The sequence below is a fragment of the Phalacrocorax carbo genome, chromosome 3 (genome assembly GCF_963921805.1).
Source record: "Phalacrocorax carbo chromosome 3, bPhaCar2.1, whole genome shotgun sequence".
Classification (NCBI taxonomy): domain Eukaryota; kingdom Metazoa; phylum Chordata; class Aves; order Suliformes; family Phalacrocoracidae; genus Phalacrocorax; species Phalacrocorax carbo.
The window spans coordinates 14089886-14111268 of record NC_087515.1 but is presented as its reverse complement, the minus strand read 5'-3'; the positions used below and the strand labels follow the sequence as shown (position 1 = coordinate 14111268).

Genomic DNA, 21383 nt, shown 5'->3' with positions numbered 1-21383 from the left:
TGCTGGGCCAATGCACCAGAATTGTTACTTCAAACATATATAAAAAAATCCTTCTTGGATGAAATGGAAAAGCACAGGAGTTATTAGTGATTAAGAAAGGATCACAGTCAGGAGTGGAAACTGACACCTGAGAACTTTAATAATGCTTGGGCCAGATAGGAGGGTATTAGCAATGAATGCCTCATTGACAAGAACCTCCTAAGAGAATACAAGGGTGTGAAGATAAGGGAAGGCCACAAATCAGTCAGCAGTGATGGCAAGGAACATCTTGCCCCTGAAGGCGCTGAAGCAAGGAAACTGGGGGAAAGGTATTTCTGGCAGGGGGAGATTGTGACCACTGACTCAGCTGAGGGATGAAAGGACTACCCCACCACCACCACATGACTCCTCTTGAGCATGTGCAATTAATTAAAATCACACTGTAGCTTTAACTGAAGAAGATACAGACCAATGGAAGAAGAGGATGCTCAGTCGAGTCAATGATTATGTATTAGATAGGCATCATATGTTAACTTCCATGTATAAACGTCAAAAATTTACTCCAGTAGGTGCGCATCCTAGGAAGAATTATCCCCCGTGCATCTGGTGCTGTAATAAAAGAATGCCTGCTTTCTAAAACTCCAAAATTGAGTCTTAGAGAGTTCTTTTAACTGGCTTTTACGGTGTCAGTTTGTGTGTTTCTGCATGCTGCTTGAGCCATGTAATCTGTGTCCTGCATACTGCTAAAAGAGTATTTTGAACTTTCAGTATCAAAAGATTTGCTGGCAAATACTCAGCCTTTTAAAAATAACTCCAGCGTTTTCTTTGGGTTTTTTTTTCTTTGTTGAGTAAAAGCATCACCCCAAATATCTTCCTTCCCTGATGGATAGGAAAAATTGCAACCTTCCTCTTGACTGTTCAGAAGGATACGCCTCCATCTTTACTATCGGGCAATACTCTGTATGGCTCCACCTCTCAGTATTATCTGCAACACTTTGGCTAATTGTTTTCCATGTACAATCATGAATCTGTTCTGTTACTCTACATCCTTTTTTTCTCCCCTCTCATTCTTTCGGCTTTGCTCCCTCTCAGAATCTATAGGCAGTTTTCATGGTATTTTTTAAGTGCCTGTATATTAATGGTATCCTTGGTAGTCCCCTGCAGTTCTGAGGTTTCTGGACTGCTGTCCTGCAGTTCCCTTGTCTAGGAGGAAATCTGGCATAGTCACAAATCAGATGTAGAATGCAGCACAATGCATATCTCCAGAATGGCTGCCTTTTTAGTTCATAATTGAACAGAATTGGACTGATTTTAATGGAGTGAGCATAACTGGAAAGTTCCTACTTTGCCATATCCAAAGATAAATGAAGTTTGCATTTATATCAACTTGAGTTCAGGCTCTCTGTGGACATTTTACAGTTGTCTCTGTGGTCAGTTTCCTTGCAGCAGCAGCAGCAAAAAAAATCACCTATATTTGTATGTAACCTATTTTTTAATTGAAAACTGTCTTGATAATACAAAATGGCCCTACTGGTATCTGTGTAATTTGATTTCCCATTTAAAAAGTTGAGCAATGAAGACATCTGGTTAAGAGTATTTCATTTTCTTAACGCTTATGTGGAACTTGTTTCTTGCAAGACCTTTGCAGTAGGCTTCCTTCAATTTCTGATATCTCTTCCTCTTTACTCTGTTACAGCCAGCCTGTATGGTTCAAGGATCTTTTGGCTGATGCTCTTAGTCATATGGTTTATTTGTAGGTACTCCTGTAAGGAGGAGGGAGTTGGACTTGATCATCCTTATATGTCCCTTTCAACTCAAGTTATTCTATGATCCTATGATTGTGCTGTTCCCTGTTGTTGCTGGGATGTCTGGAAGCTGTACCCTCAATAGGATGCCGGACACATCTGTTATTGGACAAATATAGAAGCATGGAATCATAGAATCACAGAATCATTTAGGTTGGAAAACACCCTTAAGATCATCAAGCCCAACTATAAACCTAACACTGACAGGTCCACCACTAAACCATGTCCCTAAGCACCATGTCATGTCTACAAGTCTTTTAAATACCTCCAGGGATGGTGACTCAACAACCTCTCTGGGCAGCCTGTTCCAGTGCCTGATAACCCTTTCAGTGAAGACATTTTTCCTGATATCAAATCTAAACCTCCTCTGACGCAGCTTGGGGCCATTTCCTCTCATTCTATCGCTAGTGACCTGGGAGAAGAGACCAACACCCGCCTCGCTACAACCTGCTTTCAGGTAGTTGTAGAGAGTGATAAGGTCTCCCCTCAGCTTCCTCTTCTCCAGACTAAACAACCCCAGCTCCCTCAGCCACTTCTCATAAGACCTGCTCTCCAGACCCTTCACCAGCTTCACTGCCCTTCTCTGGACACGCTCCAGCACCTCAGTGTCACTTCTTGTAGTGAGGGGCCCAAAACTGAACACAGTACTCGAGGTGCGGCCTCACCAGTGCTGAGTACGGGGGCACTATCACCTCCCTGCTCCCCTGCTGGCCACCCTATTCCTGATACAAGCCAGGATGCTGTTGGCCTTCTTGGCCACCTGGGCGCACTGCCGGGTCATGTTCAGCCGTCTGTCAACGAACGCCCCAGATCCTTCTCTGCTGGGCAGCTCTCCAGCCACTCCTCCCCCAGCCTGTAGCGCTGCATGGGGTTGTTGTGAGCCAAGTGCAGGACCTGGCACTCGGCCTTGTTAAACCTCATACAAGTGGCCTCACCCCATCGATCCAGCCTGTCCAGGTCCCTCTGTAGGGCCTAGGCTCTTTTAGGTTCCTTTGGTTGGTTGGTTTGTTTGTTTGCTTGTCTTTAATTTTTTTCTTTTTATTTAACTACATATAGGGATGACAACAAAGGATGCCATGTCAAGGAATTGCTTGCACTTAAGGCAAACCTTTCACTTGCTTCATTGTGATTCTTATTTATTGAAGCAGGGTCTCAAAACCTTTAAGGAGTTTGGCACCTGTCTCCTAACAAGACCAGCAACATGCACTGCTAGAACAAGAGTTGGGGGTGTGTGGGACAAAAGCAGCGTCCCTTTTGATAAATGTGAGGAGTAGCTCTCAGGGCACTGTAAAAGGATGGGAGGAGACAAAAGAGAAAGACATGAAGTCTCACACTGGATCAACTTTGAGGAGGAAACTTGGGACAATGATAATTTATGACAGAATATTGTGCAATGAGTCACAAATGCATGTTTTATTAATATGCCAAACAGAAGCAGTGACAAATGAGATTGCATGGTAGGCTGGGTGGCTAGCTCTTTCTCTCCTCATTTCATGGCTTTATGCACTGGACCCAATGCTATCATGTGCTGTGTGATTTTCTAAGTACAACTAAAATACATGCAGGTTGATGTGAAACAGAAGATAATTTCATTACACTGCTGAGCATGCCAAGCAAAGAAGAGATCCTGTTCGCTATTTGGAAATATTTTCCATATTTCCTCACTGTCTGTTTTTCTATAAACATGGGCAAGTAATGCAGTTTCTCTGCTTTCAATAGACTATGTATAAAGACGTTCATTATCATTCACTATCTTCTTTTTAAACATGATTTTGATAATAGAAGGAAACTTGTTTTTATTATTTCTTTTCCTAGGAACTCTCTGATCAGCTGAGATCCAAATGGAATTTCACATAGAAGGGATGCTGGAGAGGAAAGACATTCTACCCATGCTTAACTAAAATAGGAACAGTGAGTAGATTTTCGAGAGTTGCCCCTCCTGATGCCCTGTCATACAAGAGCTGTGAAGGATCGAGAAACACACCTGATCCAGGCACTCTGGATTTTTCTCAGAATTTGCTCAAATATTAAGATTTGGCTGACCTCCCCCCTCCTTTTAGCCCCCTTCCCTTCCCCCTCAGATTCTGCAAGCAAGAAACACTTTGTCCCCTGCCTAGGCGGTGCCAGCGGAGGGCACTCTGGCACTGCTTTTGCCAGATCAGACCTTGTCCAGGGTTTCAGTTCGGGGTGGGATTCTGAAAAAAAGCGTTCAAAACTCGCTGAGTACCTGTTTCACCCAGCTGCTGCTACTAGATTTCTCACCATTTTATGCATTTTCCCTTTCTGTGCACTTCAGAAAAGACTTTCATTGATTAAGGCCCAGACTACACGTAAAAATGTGAGCAATCATAAATTGCTCCAGTTGGTCTGCTGAAGTTTAGGTTGTCATGTAGCTCTTTGCACATAACTACCTGTCCATGAATCTTAACTGTTTCCAAGTGCTGGCTTCACTCCTACTACCAGTGGGACAATTTGCTTGCACTCTGGCTTACTGTATAGTAGTCAGGGAAAGGAAAAAGGGAAAGGATGTATTTTAAAAGGCTGTAGTATGCTGTGCTGCATACAAATGCCTGGTTGGACAGCCACAAATCTCCAAATGGTTATCTTAGGAAGGGCTCCTCTTTAATTTTGATTTTAGAAGTACAAGAGTCGTACAGTATGTGAATTTACTGGAACATTTTGTAATATTTACTGTGTGAAAAGGAAGTCAGAATCATTGATATTAAAAGTCATCTTCCCATTTCTTGGGGTAAGTCTGGAGCCAACTGCTGTGACAGGGAAGTAGGCAGAGTCATTGCAGAGTTTTATTCCTAATGTCTCAGAGTAATATCAGATTGGGCTAATCTTTATGCTCATAATATAAATCATCCTCTTTGAAATGGCTTTTGCATTTGCACCTAGGGTTGTTAGACCCTCTCTTTGGCCCTGCTTCATGGCATCTAGTTGCTTGAGTCAGTGCTGCTCTAATTAGTGGGGAAAGCCCTGAGCCGTGGCTTCTTGGAACAGCAAGGCTCCGTGGTTTGGTCTAGATATGACAGAGTCCCACAGTGAACATCTCACTCATGGATTAAAGTTATTATCTATCAATGAAGCCATTAAAGAGTGAATGGAGGAAATGCATCATATACACACATTTCTACTGGTAGAAATATTTAATAACTTGACTATTAACCCTGGACTGAAAGCTGGTTTTTGGTAACTGCTGTATAATAAAATTTCAAATAGTTAAGAACTGGAACTTGCTTTACATCAAGAAACAGTTCCATGTGTTTCTGGCATCAGAAGGGTATTGCACAACATGCTCTTTAAGCAAGCAAGATATTAAGTAATTGTACAATGAGGTAACTTGCAGAGAAGGAACCTACAGATAAGAGAGAGTCAGTTTTTGACAAGCACTTAGACACTTTACTGCTTACTGAGTCTTTTTGATTTAAGAGCACACTCATGTGGGTAAACTGCCTTCTTTCTTACCACTACCTTATTGCTTGAATATTTGTAAAGAAAGTTCAGAGATGTTTTAACTTCATTTTGCTATAATTTTTTTCTCTTAAGAAACCTTACATGCCTTTGGCAGTAGGGAATTTGCAACTCTTTATTTTAACTATTTCTTTAAACAAAAAAAGAAAAGCCTGCGTGCATTTGCTTAGAAAACCTATTAGAAAAGTTGTAATATTTAAGGTGATACTTTTTATGGGAGCAAATTCAAATTAGTCTTTCAGCACTGTAAAGACAGAATGGTTTTCCAGAACTTATGATTAAATAGTAATATAGTATACTAGCAATTTTTATTAATTACTGCTATTAACACACTATTTAGTGTGCTACAAACAGTGAGATTATTGCTACATAAAGCTGGTAATACAGGAGACTATTGTAGATTCTAATTTAAGTTTTGGCTTAGAGAGGGTTAATGTCAATAGACTGTGCTTCTCCACTTGATATTGAGTATCTTAAGGATTTCAAAAAAAAGCTTGTCTAAGCAAACAGTATTTTTCATTCAGTATATTGTTAAGCCAGTCTTAAAAATCGTGGGTTTGCTTACATGAGGATGGTGATTAACATTTACAAATGGGAGCTGGGGGTTAAAATTGATAGCTCTATGAAAATACCTGCTCAGTGCTCAGTAGAAGCAAATGGAAGGAATTGTGAGAAAATGGAGAATGAAGGAGATAACATTGTTGTGGCACTGTGTTCATCCATAAAGCCTTATGGTATCTTAATACTATGGTCCACTCTAGCATTCCATCTCAAAAAGAATATAATGGAAATGAAAAAGGTCCCAAGGAGTGGAACATCTTACAGAAGAAACTCCTGGAGACGGCATACTGTGCGAGATGGACCTTTAATCTGACCTGCTAGGTATTGTCAAAAATGTACTTTATTTTCTCAGTTGTATCTACTAAAAGTAAGTAATTTTATTTAAGGTACCTTTATTTAGTTTTACATAATGAATACATTAACTTAAATGTTGGTTTTATATGCTATTACCTTAATTACCATTGCCACCCAAATGTATCTTGGTATCATTCACAGTAAAAACAAATAAATAAGTAACGTATGCCTCATTCACTTAATGATAAAAGTGTAAAAAAATAAGAATCTGCATTATATATATATGTAAAACATGAACTGAAACAATGAGAAAAGAGAACTGTATCTTTCTGGTTGTCAAAAATAATGACCAGATTTCCTTTAAAGGTTATATCTTAATGATTGCTGGTCTATGAGAATGATCTGTTTCTTGGGAATTAAAGCACAGAATATTAAAATCACTTGCTTAAATTGGTATTTCCTGCTTATTCATTTGAAACATGATTTAAATTTATCGAGTAAAAAATATCAAATCAAAGTAATTGTAGTCAATTCAAGTAGAGGGAATATTGCTATGTCTGACTAATTTCACATCAGCATTTCATGAAAGGTAATATTTTTCTGGTCTAGGAAAATGACAGTAATATCTGGAGTATTCAATCTTTTGATTTGCTTTGTTTTTCAGCCCAGATATTAGATTCAGTGTTCCATATTGAAACTTTCAGTCTGAACAAGTAAGATTTATAAACTACACTTTCTTTGTATTTAATGTTAGATGTAAATAGTAATTAAAAAATCAAATAACCTTGAAAAGAAAATGTATTTTCAAAAAAAGCTATACATTTTAATTGCTATATTTATATTCCAGTTATATAATATGGCTAGTTATTAACAATGTAAAAAGTCTTGCTCTAAAACATTTTTTTAAGGTAGCCTTTACAGAGAATTTTTATTTTAAAAATCTCTATTTCAATATATTATAGATAGAAAATTTTGGATTAGTAGTTTTTTTCTGACAAAATATTTTTCTGAACTGGTTGTTTCTCATGTTAACTGTCTTATAGTAATTCCTACAGTTTATTCCAAAATATTGCAGATAATTTCAGACTTGTAAAGACAACTTTCTCCCTTTTCCCCACAATTGTACAGAAGCTTAAGTTTTATAAAATTACCCCTGAAAAAGTCTTATCTACTGTAATATTCAAAGTCTAAAAAACTTAGAGGAATGATAGTCTGGTTTTATTTTGACATGTGTAGGTAAATCAGCACCCCCAACATTTACTTTAAAGTTCCACACAATTAAATTGCAAATTTGCAAAAAATGTAAAATTCTTAAAATGCAGCTCTTTCTGGCAAAATGCTTGTGGCCCACACACATCTTCCCGCAAAAGACATCCCCATGACTGCCCTAGTTATTATATCTCAAACCTCTCCTGGATTTTGTGGAAGGAAAGAGAACAGAGCTGCCCAGCTGAAATGGGGCTGTCCCTAATGACTCCAATTTATCAACATGAGGCCAGACCTCATTTTTATCACGTTTTTCCTTTATCTCCTCATTGCCTACACAAGGCTGTTACCTATGTTCAACAGGCTATTCAAAACTAATTTTGGCCAGATATAAGCATGTCTTGGCTAGCTTGGGAGCTGAGAATCTGTGCATTTCTCCAAGTGACACACAGATAAATATCATATATATATATTCCTTCTGGTTAGGAGTGCTTGCATGCCTTGACACTGATTCTTAGCCATCCCAACCACAGAGTACAGAAGCCTGTTTGGGGATGTTTTCATCCTGGGATGTGTTCAGGACTGCCTATGAGCTTGGGCATTAAGTGTAGCTCATTTGACTTTTTTAATCTTAAAATGAGTGTAATAAAGTTTAAGTACTTCATATAGGTTTTGTTTGAAGAATCAAATTATATTTGTCATGACCTGCATGAACTTGCCAAGATTTTCAAATGCAGATCCAGAAATATGAACCCATATTTAGACTTATCAGTAAATAATATAATTTTCAAAAGAAATCTCTATTGAAACTTCTAATATGTTTCTGCGGTGCTGGCCAGCATCGCAGACATAGGATGTGACTTTCGTACCTATAATGACACATCCCATACTGCATCTTTTTTACCAGAAACCTCCTCTCCATTCACAGAAACTTTTATAAACTTTTCTATATTCCTACTAAGATCTCACCATTTCCTGAATATTGTTTGTACCTGTGTAGATATTAGCCACTCAGTGCACCATAAAAGTGTGCATTGAATACTGAAGGACCATTTACATCTCAGCTACTGCATAAGCTAGACTTATTCTAAGAAATTTAATTCTCTCTTCTCAGTGGAATTTATAGAAAGCAACAGAGTACGTCATTCAGATAATGGGAATGATCACTGTCAAGCAAAGAGCAGACAACCTTTTGGCCTGCAATGTCATGTCTTCTGAAGAAGTGAATACCATTGTCTGTGAAAAGGTTGAACATGATGCCTCAAGAATGATGATTTATATGATTTTGAATAGAGGCTCAAAAGCCTGCAGTATTTTGGTTAAGTCACTTGAGAAACACAACCCTTTTTTCTTTCATGACCTGCAAGGATATTGTAAGTATTCCTGGTTATATTTTTGTCTTCTAGTCAGAAGTTAAATTATTACAGAAAAAAAAAATTGAAAACTTGCAATGCACTCATTTTTAGAATGGTCTGATAATTCTGTGGTTAAGTAAACTCTAATTCAATTTGTATAATCTGAATTGTTTCATCTGAGAGAATAAGACTTTAAGAACACTAAGTGTTCTTAGTGAAGGTCACTTAGTGAACACTAAGAAATTTTACAAACATTAAGACACAAAGAGGGGAAACCTCTGAAAAATTCTGAAAGGGTGGAAATCATCTGTGTTCAGATAGCTGAAGTTCAGACAGCTAAACACATCCCATCATTTGTTTATGATAAGTGAGTTGTGGGTGAGCTGAGCACTGAATTAGATCAGTTCTATGGGCAAAATTAATATTAAATTTAATGGGAATATGTAATGAGTTTTTCAAATATAAACCTTTTCCAGGGAAGCTGAAACTACTTGTACACAGGCTGCAAGTTTGTTATGTTGTTAAAGGACTATCTTCTTGTGTGAATGTAATGCATACACCTAGGCTAATCTTTTGGCACTCCAGAGAGGCATGACGCTTGTTACCAAAGCATTTCTCTAAAATAGTTTTCCCTGATTTCCTTCAGTTTGTGGGAGTGCGTTTCTTTACTCCACCTGTTTCAAAAGTCTGGTCTTGAAGTATACGTCCGACTCAGCCCTGTCCCTTAGTCTACATATATGCACTTTAAAAAGCACCGCATACACACTTTCCAGGACTCCCTTTAGAAGCTGGTTTTCTGTAAGCTTCAGACTTTCTAGATGTTACTAAATTTTATTATGTCTATGATGGAAGGTTCAACTAAGCTCACGTCCAAACTGTATGAAAGCAACTCTTAGACTAGCCAAAAGTAACAAAAATGCAAAAGGCATAATTTAAAAAATAGAACTAGATTAAAAGTTCATTCGGTTCGACTGTCAAAAACTGTTACTGATTTTAAAATATCTCTCTTAATACTCTAATACCTTTCATATTTATATAAACGCTCTCTTACAATATTAAAACCTTATTACATAAAAAACTAATACTCTCAGCGTGCATTTGCACATCTAAATTTTCATATGCTTGTATGCAAGCTTACATTTTTGGAATCCAGTGCACAAATAGGAGAAGTCCAAAAGGCCCTCAAATAAGGAATTAAGTGGAGCCAGAGTGGTATCTGCAGACTATATGAATCTTCTGCACAAGGAGTAACTACAGCCTTTACCAATTAAGTCTCACCCAGACAGTGGACAATAAATATATCTCATGCCTCTTGCCTACCAGTATTTGATTGATTTAGCAAGTAGGTTCCAACAGTTCTTCCAAAAGTAATGAAATTGTAATTGACAAACTCATTGATTGTTTAATTCACTGATATATGATCCATTTGCCTTAGGTACTTCCAGGCAAGTGAAACAAGACAAATTAAATGACTTGATTCAAGATTTAAAGTATGTGTATCCATCTTCAGCTTTTCAAAAATATCATCCTCTGGGTAGTGATATTGACATAATTTTTGATTTGGGAACTGCCTAAACTGACGTCTTGCTGTGGAAAAAAGATATACATAATAGCAGGAAAGGGCAGCTGACGCTGAATGTACTTCTGGAAGAACTGAAAAATCCCTGCATTGTAGAAGGAGAAGCTGGCAAAGGAAAAACAACTCTTATGAAAAGAATTGCTGTACTCTGGGCTTCTGATAATTCGTCCACTTTGAAAAAATTCCAATTTGTTTTCTTTATCAGCCTAACTAGCACAAGAGGTGGAATATATGAGACTCTCTGTGATTAGCTTCTCCTTGAACAATACCCCACCTGCAAACAAGATTTAATGAAAATGCTGCTAGCACAAAGACAAAGGGTCCTTCTCCTGTTAGATGGCTATGATGAATTCAAACCCCAAAACTGTCCAGAGATAGAAGCAATGATTAAGAAAACCACAAATTCAAGAACGTGGTCATTATTGCTACCAGGACTGAGTCCATCCACAAACTCAGACAGTTTGGGTCACTGATTGCTGAAATAGGAGATCTATCGGAGGAGAGCTGCAAGAAGCTCGTTAAAAGCATCTTGACAAATAAGCTGGCTGATGGTCTGTTAAACCAGCTTGAAGAGGCCACTTCCATGAAAAACCTTATGAAGACTCCTCTCTCTGTTATCATTGCTTGTGCCATCCAAATGGGTGAAAGTAATTTTCATCCAAGCACCCAGACTCTACTTTTCTCTACTTTGTATGACTTGAGGGTGGAGAAAAATAGGTACAAAACAGAAGCAATAACAGATTATCATATTATTCTGAGCATACGTCATTGTGGAGATGTAGCTTTAGATGGAATATTTGATCAAAGATTTGATTTTCAGTCTGAGGATTTAGCTGATGTAAAAGAATAAGTCCTGCTAGCTTCAGGTCTTCTGAATAAATACACAGCTCAAAGACTAAAGCAAACATATAGATTCTTTCATAAATCATTTCAGGAATACACTGTGGGCAGAAAATTTTGCAAACTTCTGACATCCTGCCAAGAAGCAGAGGTGAAGAAAGGGTATAGTTATCTACAGAAAATTAATACTATTTCAGATATTACTGATACTTTTTTCAATTTGCTCCTCTACACTTGTGGATCCTCTCTAGATGCCACTAGAATAATTTTGGACTTATTGAAAATAATTGATCAGCACAGAGATATTTCTCAACTGTTTTCAATAAAGAATCTCTCTTTGGAAAGCAAATACACAAAAACCCAGAAAATATAACAGAAAAGGAATATTTAAATAAAACCAACAAGGATATTTTTGCAGACTGTGTCATTAATTCTGTTATGAAAGTTCTTCAAAATCAGCATTGAGCAGAAATTTTGAAGAGGTTTTTCTGTGATAAACATATTTACATTAATACTCAAAATATCCCAATTTATTTATCTGATTTCTGTAGATACTTACCAAACTGTGTCAGTGTACTAGGACTCATTAAGTTAGATATTTTGGGGAATTACTCACCAATTAAGGAAACAGACGATGAGAAGATCTTCAAATTAGAACTTACATTCCTGAAAAGGCTGTTTTCTTATTCTTCAACTGGAACCAGAGTATCAGATCTTTAGAAATTACACTGCAAGATTTCAACAAGTTAAAGAAACACGATATTAAATATCTGGGCAAAATATGTTGCTCTGCTGTAAGCCTCAAGCTGCACATCAGCAATAGTGCTGGTATCACAGGAACATTGAATGAAGTCCTTGAAACCTGTAAAAACTTAGAAGATCTTACTGTGGAGTCACACCTCTTACTATGGAAGATGAACAACAGATCACAACAATGACAAAGCTGAAAACCTTACATATAAGAGATCTGCCTGGTGAAAATCTAGAAGGTATAGTATTTACTGGCAGTAAATGAGCTTTTTTAGATAAATGTGGATGAGAAGGTAAAGTGGCTCATGGCTCCCTTATATATGGAAGATACCTGGGTTTGATCAGTTTAAAAAATGTTATATTGCCAGAATGCAATTCTGTATTCAAGGTGAAAGTGACTGCAGTCTACTCAGGCATGTAAATTTATTTATGTTACTTAGTTGTGTAAATCAGGTCTGGTCTTTGAATTCCTGTAAGTTGCCATTTCATTATATTCCCGGTTCTTGCTACGCAAAGGCCTTTGAATTCTTCTAAGTTGTCATTCCATCAAATTCTTGGTTCTTCATACACAATATATTAAAAAAATCTGGGTTTTAATAAAATAATAGATGGGAGAAAAATTTATCAACTCTGGTGCAGATAATCCACAGTAAATTATATAATGTCTATACACTAGCTAAACTTTGTAAGTGCTGTGGGATGCAGCGTACCGTCACTTCAACTTAGTTTTCACAGTAGATGATTATGGTTTTGGCAACCAAATGAGGCTAATGTAACCTAATCTAGTCCTGCAACATTGGACAGAAATTTTCCCTCATTGTTTCCTATGGCCCTGTCATAATTTCTGAGTAAGCTTTTTTTTTAAAAAAAGAAGTCTAGTTCTGATGTTAATACATAATATGATGGAAAATCTGCCATATCTTTTGATAAGTCATTCCAATAATTGATTAAATGCTTCTAGCTTGAATAACTGTTTTCTCTTAAAGCTACAATGGTATAATAGAGTGTAGCAACTATAGTATAGTATGCTCCAGACGTACCTGAGGTGAAGGACTCTGCAAGTAGGATGAGGGACATGTTTATGCTGTGAATCACACACATACAGGATCCTTCCACACTATTGTTAGAGCAGGGCATTAGTAGAGGATGGGTGCATCTGCTGCACTGTGCTCTGAACTTTTCATCATTCAAGCTATCCATGAATGTATCTTGTCTTGAGAAACATACACAAGTACTGATGATACCAAATCTCAGAGATAGGTTATCATGAGTCAGCAAAGCTCTCTTGCAGTGGTAAAGGCTAAGCACAGGGTGGACTGCATTAGCAATAGAGTACCTGGGGAAGTGGTTATTCTGTTCTATTCTGCACTCTTGTGGCCAATCTGAAGTAGTATGTGCAGTTTCAGACTGCCCAGTATAAGAGACGGTAACAATCTGGTTAGAGTCCAGTGGAGGGCCACTATTGTGGCCAGGGAGCTGGAACACCTAATACACAAGGAGAAGCCAAGAGAACAGGGCATGGTTTTCCTGGAGAAGAAAAAGCTAATTGGGAAACTAATTGCAGTCTTCCATTACCTTAAGGGTGTTATAGAAAAGATGCACACTCAGTGGGAGATTGAACTAGATATCCTCAGAACTCCCAACATGAATCTTTTTATCCTTCTATGACGTATAATCTCAAGATTATTCTGGAACTGCATACTAAATAAAAACAAAAAATCCTCTTTCCTGTGTGCACAGTTATGCCAAGGTTGTTAGGGGGAACAGCATAAGAATATAGTAACAACAGCCATACTGATTCAGATAAGGGTCCGTCTGCCTTGGTTCATTGTCTCCAATAGCACCTATGAGTGGACATCTAAGGAAGAGCAAGAACAATGCAAGAATCTATAATACATTCTTCTTAAGAATCTCACAGCCTCTCTTTTAAGCTCAGATCAGTTTCCTCTGCTTACGATTTATTTATTCAGCAACCTCCCTGAAGGGTCCTGCTAGTACTTGTCTTTGCTTTGAACCCATGTAAACTTATTGCATCTGCAGCATCCTTTGGTAAGGGTGCGGAGGGCTGTGTCCTTAATCTTGGTTTTGGATGAGTTTCAATTAGTAGCCTCTTGTTCTTGCACTGGAAGGAAAAAAACAAATAGTCTCTACCCAGTCTTTTTCAAGCACTTATTGTTTTGTCATATTCTCCTGAGGTCATCCGTTTTAGATGTTCATATTTTCACACAAAACTGTTATTTACTTTTCACAAGAAACTAATATCACTGAAGTGTATATGTTCTACAAATGAATTTTTCCTGTATTAAATTAACATTCTGTATACATCTATGGGGTTTTTTTGGGCAGGTGGACTTATTGATGGAATAAACTTGTGAATGCCGAAGGGCTTGTACTAGACAACATAAGTATGGATGAAGGTGATGCAAAAAAAAAAATGGGTGATTATTTCATACCATAATCAAGTACATAGTGCTGAGAATGTGAATGTTTTAACAAGTTGGTCTGAAGTTTGTACACTATTAAGACTTGTAAATCCTGTCATCTAATTTAAAGAAGTAATTTCTTATATATTTGCATTGAAGTGTTGATATGGTTTGTGTCCTGATTGTCACGAAGTGTTAGAGTTCTCCTTTCAAGTTAGCAATGCATACTGCAGTCAAACAGATCTCACATACTGATCCCAGGACTGGCTAATCTGCTTGAACTGCAAGTCAGGAGGTTGCAATGGTGATAGTTTCCTTCCCTGACCTACTGCTGACTTTCTGTAAGGTCAGTCACTGGATACCAAGTTGAAAAGTTTGAATAATGTTTGCTAGGGCCACACAACCCAGTAACTGAAATGGAGATGGCAATCCATACATCTACCCATCCTCTCTCTGATGGCATGGTAAAATAATGCTTCTCCTGGATTTGTTCCACCAGAAGATCACATTTGGTCTTCTGTGAGTTACCTTTTCTGGGCTGAGGGGCAGTTTATGCTGATTATGCATTACAGTAGCTGAACAAGAGGGTGTGTTTATCTTTTTTTTTTCAGACAAAAGTTATCATATATTTCATGGCATCAAAATACAGATAGTTGTAGTATGCCAGACAGGAAACATCTAATTCTGTCTAGCCGTTTGCTGTGATCAAGACATTCTAAACATATCAAAACACTTCATCTAGCAATGTGACCTTTTTTTTCCATTCTAGCTGAAGGTATGAGAAATTTGAGAAAGCTACGCTTATTATACATGAATCATTTGAAAGCTATTGGGGATGTAAGATCAGTTCCTGATGAACTAAGTGAACTTGAAGAAATCTAGCTAGTCAACTGCTGTATCTCCAGTGATGCTGTGGAAATTCTAGGTAAGAATAGTGATAGTAACTTTACAAACTGAATAAATATGTATGTTTTGAAAATCAAAACATAATTGTATAACAGGAGAAAAAAGCATATAAGGATAAAATCAGAAACACTTAGGTTCACAATGAGTTTCAGTTGGTAGAGATGTAAAATGCAGTAAGGAAAGTTTATATAAAGATTTTATATAAATCCTAAGTATAAATTATGTAAAAGAGAAAGTCAAACTATTGCATAGCTCTACAGACAAACAAAATAGGAAAGCAAATAATGGATGATGCAAGCAAAACTAGTTTTCAGAGTTTTTGTTTCAGTCATTACCAAAAAGATTCATTTTGGTCAGGTACATGCTCAAAAATTTTTTACAAGGTCACAGTGGTACAAATAAGGACAAAGAAGAATTATTTAACTGAAACAGATGAACTCAGGTTAGGAGAACTTAAGGAAATTCACAATTAAATCTGTAAGGAACAAGCTGAAACAATCATTGAACCATAGACAGCTGTCTCTGAAAATTTTGTGGAGGCAGGAAAGTGGAAAATCCAGTATCTTTTCCATGAAATAGGAAATCATACACAAGCCTACCTCACTTTGATACCAAGAAAAATTCTGAGACAGATTATCACACTAATATTTTGTAAGCACTTAAATTATAGAGACAAAACGTACTGTGAACAAATCACGTCAAACCTTTCCAGGGAACAGGGTAATAAGATTGTGAAATGATAAGCCTGGATCTATCATAACTCAGATGAGGCTTTTAACACTATCCTATACAACATCCTTAACAGGAAGCTAGTGAAATGTATATAAATAAAATGGGTGCACAACTGGTTGAAAAATTACTTTCAAAGAGTTATCACAAATGTTTCACTGAGTGAGAGGACATTCTGACACAATCAATTATGTCCTTCCTTGTTCTAAATAATATTTTAACTGATGGCTTAAATGACAGGATGGAGGATACGCTTATAAAATTTCAGATGATACTGAGCTTGGAAGGCTTACAAGCCCTGCTGGAATGCAAAACCAGAAATAAAGGTGGATGCATTTAAGAGGTGGTCCAAAAACAACGGTGGGGAACTCAGTATAGAGAGATGTAAAGGGCTGTAGCTGGTAATGAGACATGAATTTCATGAATATAAAATGGAGATTAACCTGTGTAGCAGAAAAGAATCAGAGCTCTTCTGTGGAAGGCTGGAAATATTATGCTATTGCAAAACATGTGCTGTTGAGTTCTTGTGAACAAATCTGTGCCCAACCTCAGTATCATAATTAAGAAAGGTGTAGAGAAATCTGGAGAGCACCAAGAACAGCTAGAGGTTATGAAAATGTGATTTATGAGGAATGGTTTAGTTTTGTTTTGATTGAGAGAGAAGGCTGAAAAAGATGATAAAATTTTTATGTTCTTTAAACACTGTTACAAAGATACAATAATCAACCATTCTTTTTGTCCACTGGGAGAAGCAAGTAGCTGAATTTGCAACAAAGAATATTCAGTTTGGATGTTGGCAGAAACTTTCTAAAGCCAGGAAGGTTAAATAGGACCTAGGGAGAATATGGAAAATTTCAAAGAGCAGAATAAATAAATATGTACCATGAATAGTTTAGGCTCATCAATATCCTGCCACATTACAGATGCTAGACTCCCAGGTCCCACCTAGTCCTACTCTTCCACATTTCTCTGATCCTGTTAAATATATGGTTTTATATCATGACAGGAATACTTGACAGCTTTGTGAAGCAGGATGTTGAAATCTCCAGGGCTTAAACCACTGAAGAATCTACCATGTCTTCAGACAGCTTTGCCCTGCGTTTGTGTTGCAAAGATGTCTTAAAGTTGTCTCACCACCACTGAAGATTCATTTAGCCACCAGAGTGTAAGTTATGCAGAATCATTGCTTCAGATTTTATGGCTGGCCAGGTCCTTTATTTCATTAATTCCAAGGGACACAATTAACAAGAGCACAGTTTGCATCAGAGGGACATCAGAAAAGTGAGAAAAACCAGGAGGCTGTTAAAAATCTTGTCTTGCTGTTCATTAAAAAACAAAGCTAAAAAAGGTGCAAAAGAAGACAAGTCATTCTGCACTGAAAACGTATAATAAGCATTTTTCCCTCCCATAGCTCAGAATCTTCATAATTTGACAAAACTGAATGTACTTGATTTGTCAGAAAATTACTTAGAAAAGAAAGGAAAAGATGCTATCCACAGACTTGGTAAGTCAGAAGATTTCTTCACATAAATCATTTAAATTGGGAATGACCTTCAATTCTAAGACTTACCCAGACAGAAAATCAAGAATTCTTTCCTCTTTTATTTTTAAGTAGGTTATATTTGGTATCCTGAAGCATTTCCTCTCAGTGAATGGAGAGTTTTTAGAAGTGAGGAGTGTTGTATGCAACTGACTGCTCTGGCTTTGCTATCAAAGCAACAGTCTTGGAGTCTTTAACTTACCAGTATTTTCTTCACTGTTTAAATGTGATTTGGTTTAACTTTTTAAAGTGATTTTACAGTGAACTGTTAAAACAAAATTACACTTATTTTAACTTAGTTGATGGCTTAATATCCTACCTGGGATGAACATGCTGATGTTAGGTGTGCCTAACAAAATTGTTAGAACTACTGGAAACAATGCCACAGCTGACAAAACTTGGAATGAGGAAGTGGAGCCTCGCTGATGTGGAGGTCAAAATTCTAGGTAAGTAAAGGTACTGTGGATGAGCAAAAGATGAAGGACAAAAACCTGAAAAACTCAAAACCAGTTCAGGAAACCCAGCAACTTTTAATAGTGTGAGTGAAATAGCATCAAATCTGTGTAGGATATAGGGATAGAGATATATAGAGAGATATATAACATTAGATGATCCAAATAAAAAGCCATATTTCTACTCAACAAGAACCATTATCCACTGTATAAGTAGTGCAAAGAATACTGCAGGCAAATGGAGATTCCTGGTGAAGAATGTCCTTGAGAGGGAATCTTTTCTGATTGACGGATTGATTATCTCCTCCATAAACATGACAGGAATACATCAGATCTTACATCAGATCTTCCACTAACATGATGTCTGTTATGGAACGTATGTCAACAGTAGAATTAAAAAAGGCAAATACTAGTTTAACTTTTGTCAATGTAAATAGCTGAAGATCAGTGAGATATAAAAGCTACCTGGATTCACAACACTCACCCCTTCTGAGGATACATTAGAAATGAAGTGTCAAAATGAATGGGAATTTTCATGAGTCTGATCTTGCACTGCTTTTGTATGAATGATTATGAGCAGCAGTCTATAGGCCCATTTAAGTTAATGACCTTTCTGTAATTAAAAGTATCCTGTTGCATGCAACATACTGCAGGTTAAGTTTTAATAAGGAAGAAAAGTCTAGATATAAAAAAAATTGTGATCTGTGTCTGCTGTATTTTACACTCTTCATTCTAAATAAGAAAAAAAGTAATATGCAAGGACATGTTTAAACCCTTTTCTATTAAGGATGGTATTCTTTTAAGCTTTGAAGTTCAACTGACTTCAGTAAGATTCAGTTCAATATTCTGAACAGGAATAATTCTCTTCGTTAGGCTTGAAGCAAAAATAAATACATAAATATGTTCACAGGCAATTTCTTTTCAGAAAGAACACCTGGAGAACCTTCAGCACTTGGAGTTGTCAATGAATTGTGTGACAAGCAGTGGCTGGCTTTTCTTCATGCAGCCGCTGATCTTTCTCAAGAAGCTGGAATCTGTAGATTTCAGCAGCAAACAAGACTGGGTGCCTACATCACTGTTAGTGTGCAAATTAAGTCAGGTACTAACCACACTGAATTATTTAAAGGAGATTAAAGTGACTGGGTGGAATTTTGATTACCATGCTCTTGGACTTATTAATGGTGCAAAGGTAACCTGTGGAAAACAATTTCAGCTGGTGAACACTTAAACAGAAGGAGCTTTCCCAGTGGGCATTCACTTACAATCTTTCATTTTTGAGAAATGCTCTCCTCTATAACCACACACTGGATCAGCAGCTCTAGGGTTATTTGGATCTCCTGGTCTGCTAGTGAGATGGGAGTGAGAATAGTATCACATCCTTTTCTGGGAGAAAGAGGTCAAAAGGAAATAAAAGATAGATCACCTTGCATTAGCCCCAAATCGTGCAACCTGTAATGTCTCTCATTATTTAAACAGTCTCAAGGAGTGTTCACTTTATCTGTGTGTCCTTTCTATGAGCTCATTTTTATTAGCTGTGCAGTTTAACTTTGTAGATTAGCAAAAGCTCTTAATAAAAAGGTAACAAGGGATGCAACTTGATGGATAATAGGTAGGTGTTTTAGCAGGGTTTTTTTTCAGTTCGCTAGTGTAGTGGTCTCACCTAGCACATAGAAACTTTTCCTACTGGCAGGGCAATTCTAGTATAGCTCCATCTCTACAATAGGCTATGGGAAAATTTATTGCTGAGACAAAATGTGCCAATGAAAACTTAGACCTCTAAAATAACAACAGTATGATTAGAGCATATTAGCTCTGCAAGAGAAGGCATGGTCACACAAGCGACTGTGAATTAAACAGTGTTTTTAACAGGAGCTACTCTGCAGTTATTAGCCACAAACGAATTCTTCTTACTCCACAGCAAAACACCAGCTAGCTTGTCTCAAGTGCCTTTTACCATCTTTAATCTACCACCATTTTGGCTTGTAAAAAGAAGTCAGCTTTTATTGTTTTCTTTCACAATAAGCTACCTCACATTTAACATGTGGTTAGAGTTTACACATGGACATTATAACAAAGTTGCAGGTGTGCTCTAAAGTTCATACTGTGGTCCACTTTAGAGGAAGTTAGTTTTCTGGTACCCTTAGTTCCTGGTGTAGACAAGCCAGAATGCAGTCTCCAGGCCCTCATAGTCCACAAATATTCCAGGAGAGAACCGTATACACAAGGCAGCTCCAAACACAGCCAAAGAAAACAGGAGTCACTTGGCCATTTCTGTAAAAAGTGGTGGCCTACCAAAGTGTGCTGGTTTTGGCTGAGGAGGGTTTAATTCTCCTCACTGTGGGGGTCGGCTATCTTCCAGCTTCCCGCGCTCTGCCGCGTGGCGGGGGGGCCTGGGAGGGGCTGGGAGGGGTGGGGCCATGGTGGGGGCAGCTGACCCTGACTGGCCAATGGCATGTTTGTTCCATACCACGTGACACCATGACCAGTATATTAAGGGGGGGCAGGTTGCGGCTTGGGGGAGGTGGGTGTTGGGTTGTGAGTGGTTGTGTTGTGTGTGGTTTGTTCTGGTGGTTTGTTCCCCTCTCCCCCCTTCCCTCTCTCCCCTCAGGGTTTCGTGCCTCTTGTTGTTCTCCTTTACATTGTATTTCTGTTGTTGTTTCTTTTAATTTTAATTATTAAACTGTTCTTATCTCAACCCATGAGTGTTACCCTTCTGACTCTCTCCCCCATCTACCGGTGGGGGAGTGAGCGAGCGGCTGTGTGGGGCTGAGCTGCCGGCTAAACCACGACACAGAGACACAGACTCCTGTTTCCAGTCTGCCACTGGAATGAAGGGACAGGAGCACCAGTTAGAGCTGCTGTTTCACTTCTCTAGGCAGGTGCTTGTATGTCACAAACCCATTAACTCTGTGTTATCTCCTCATAAGCACTTGTACTTGTGGGTTCTGTTTTGTGCCAAAGAGTGCTTCAAAGCTGTTTCATTTGCAGGGCCATGATCTCATTGCAATCACAGAGACATGGTGGGGTAGCTCGCGTGACTGGAATGTGGTCATGGATGGCTACAGGCTTTTCAGGAAAGGCAGACCAGCAAGGTGAGGTGGGGGAGTTGCCCTTTATGTGAGGGAGCAACTGGAATGTATCTAGCTCTGCCTTGAAGTGGAAGGAGAACATGTTGAGAGCTTGTGGGTAAAAATTAGGGGGCAGCCAACTATGGGTGACACTGTTGTGGGCATTTGCTATAGGCCACCTGATCAAGAAGAGGAAGCTGATGAAGCCTTCTACAGACAGCTGGAAGTAGCCTTGCAATTGCAGGCCCTGGTCCTCATGGGGGACTTCAACCACCCTGATTTTTGCTGGAAAACATGGTGAGTCATGCATGATCCAGAAGGTTCCTACAGAGCATCGAGGACAACATTTTTATGCAAGTGATGGAGGAGCCAATGAGGTGAGATGTGCTGCTCGGCCTTATCCTAACAAACAAGGAAGG

General features: G+C 38.1%; 1 protein-coding gene across 1 annotated transcript; it reads left to right on the top strand.

Moving 5' to 3' along the window:
- The first annotated feature begins 6008 nt into the window (after positions 1 to 6008).
- Positions 6009 to 17884, top strand: NLRC4 (NLR family CARD domain containing 4). The gene is given in 12 exon segments (XM_064445466.1): positions 6009 to 6104; positions 8449 to 8695; positions 10113 to 10643; positions 10646 to 11440; positions 11566 to 11733; positions 11736 to 11987; positions 11990 to 12085; positions 14193 to 14210; positions 14213 to 14284; positions 15039 to 15194; positions 17316 to 17408; positions 17744 to 17884. Coding segments are annotated over 12 exon segments (2553 nt in total). The 3' UTR covers positions 17773 to 17884.
- The last annotated feature ends 3499 nt before the right edge of the window (positions 17885 to 21383 follow it).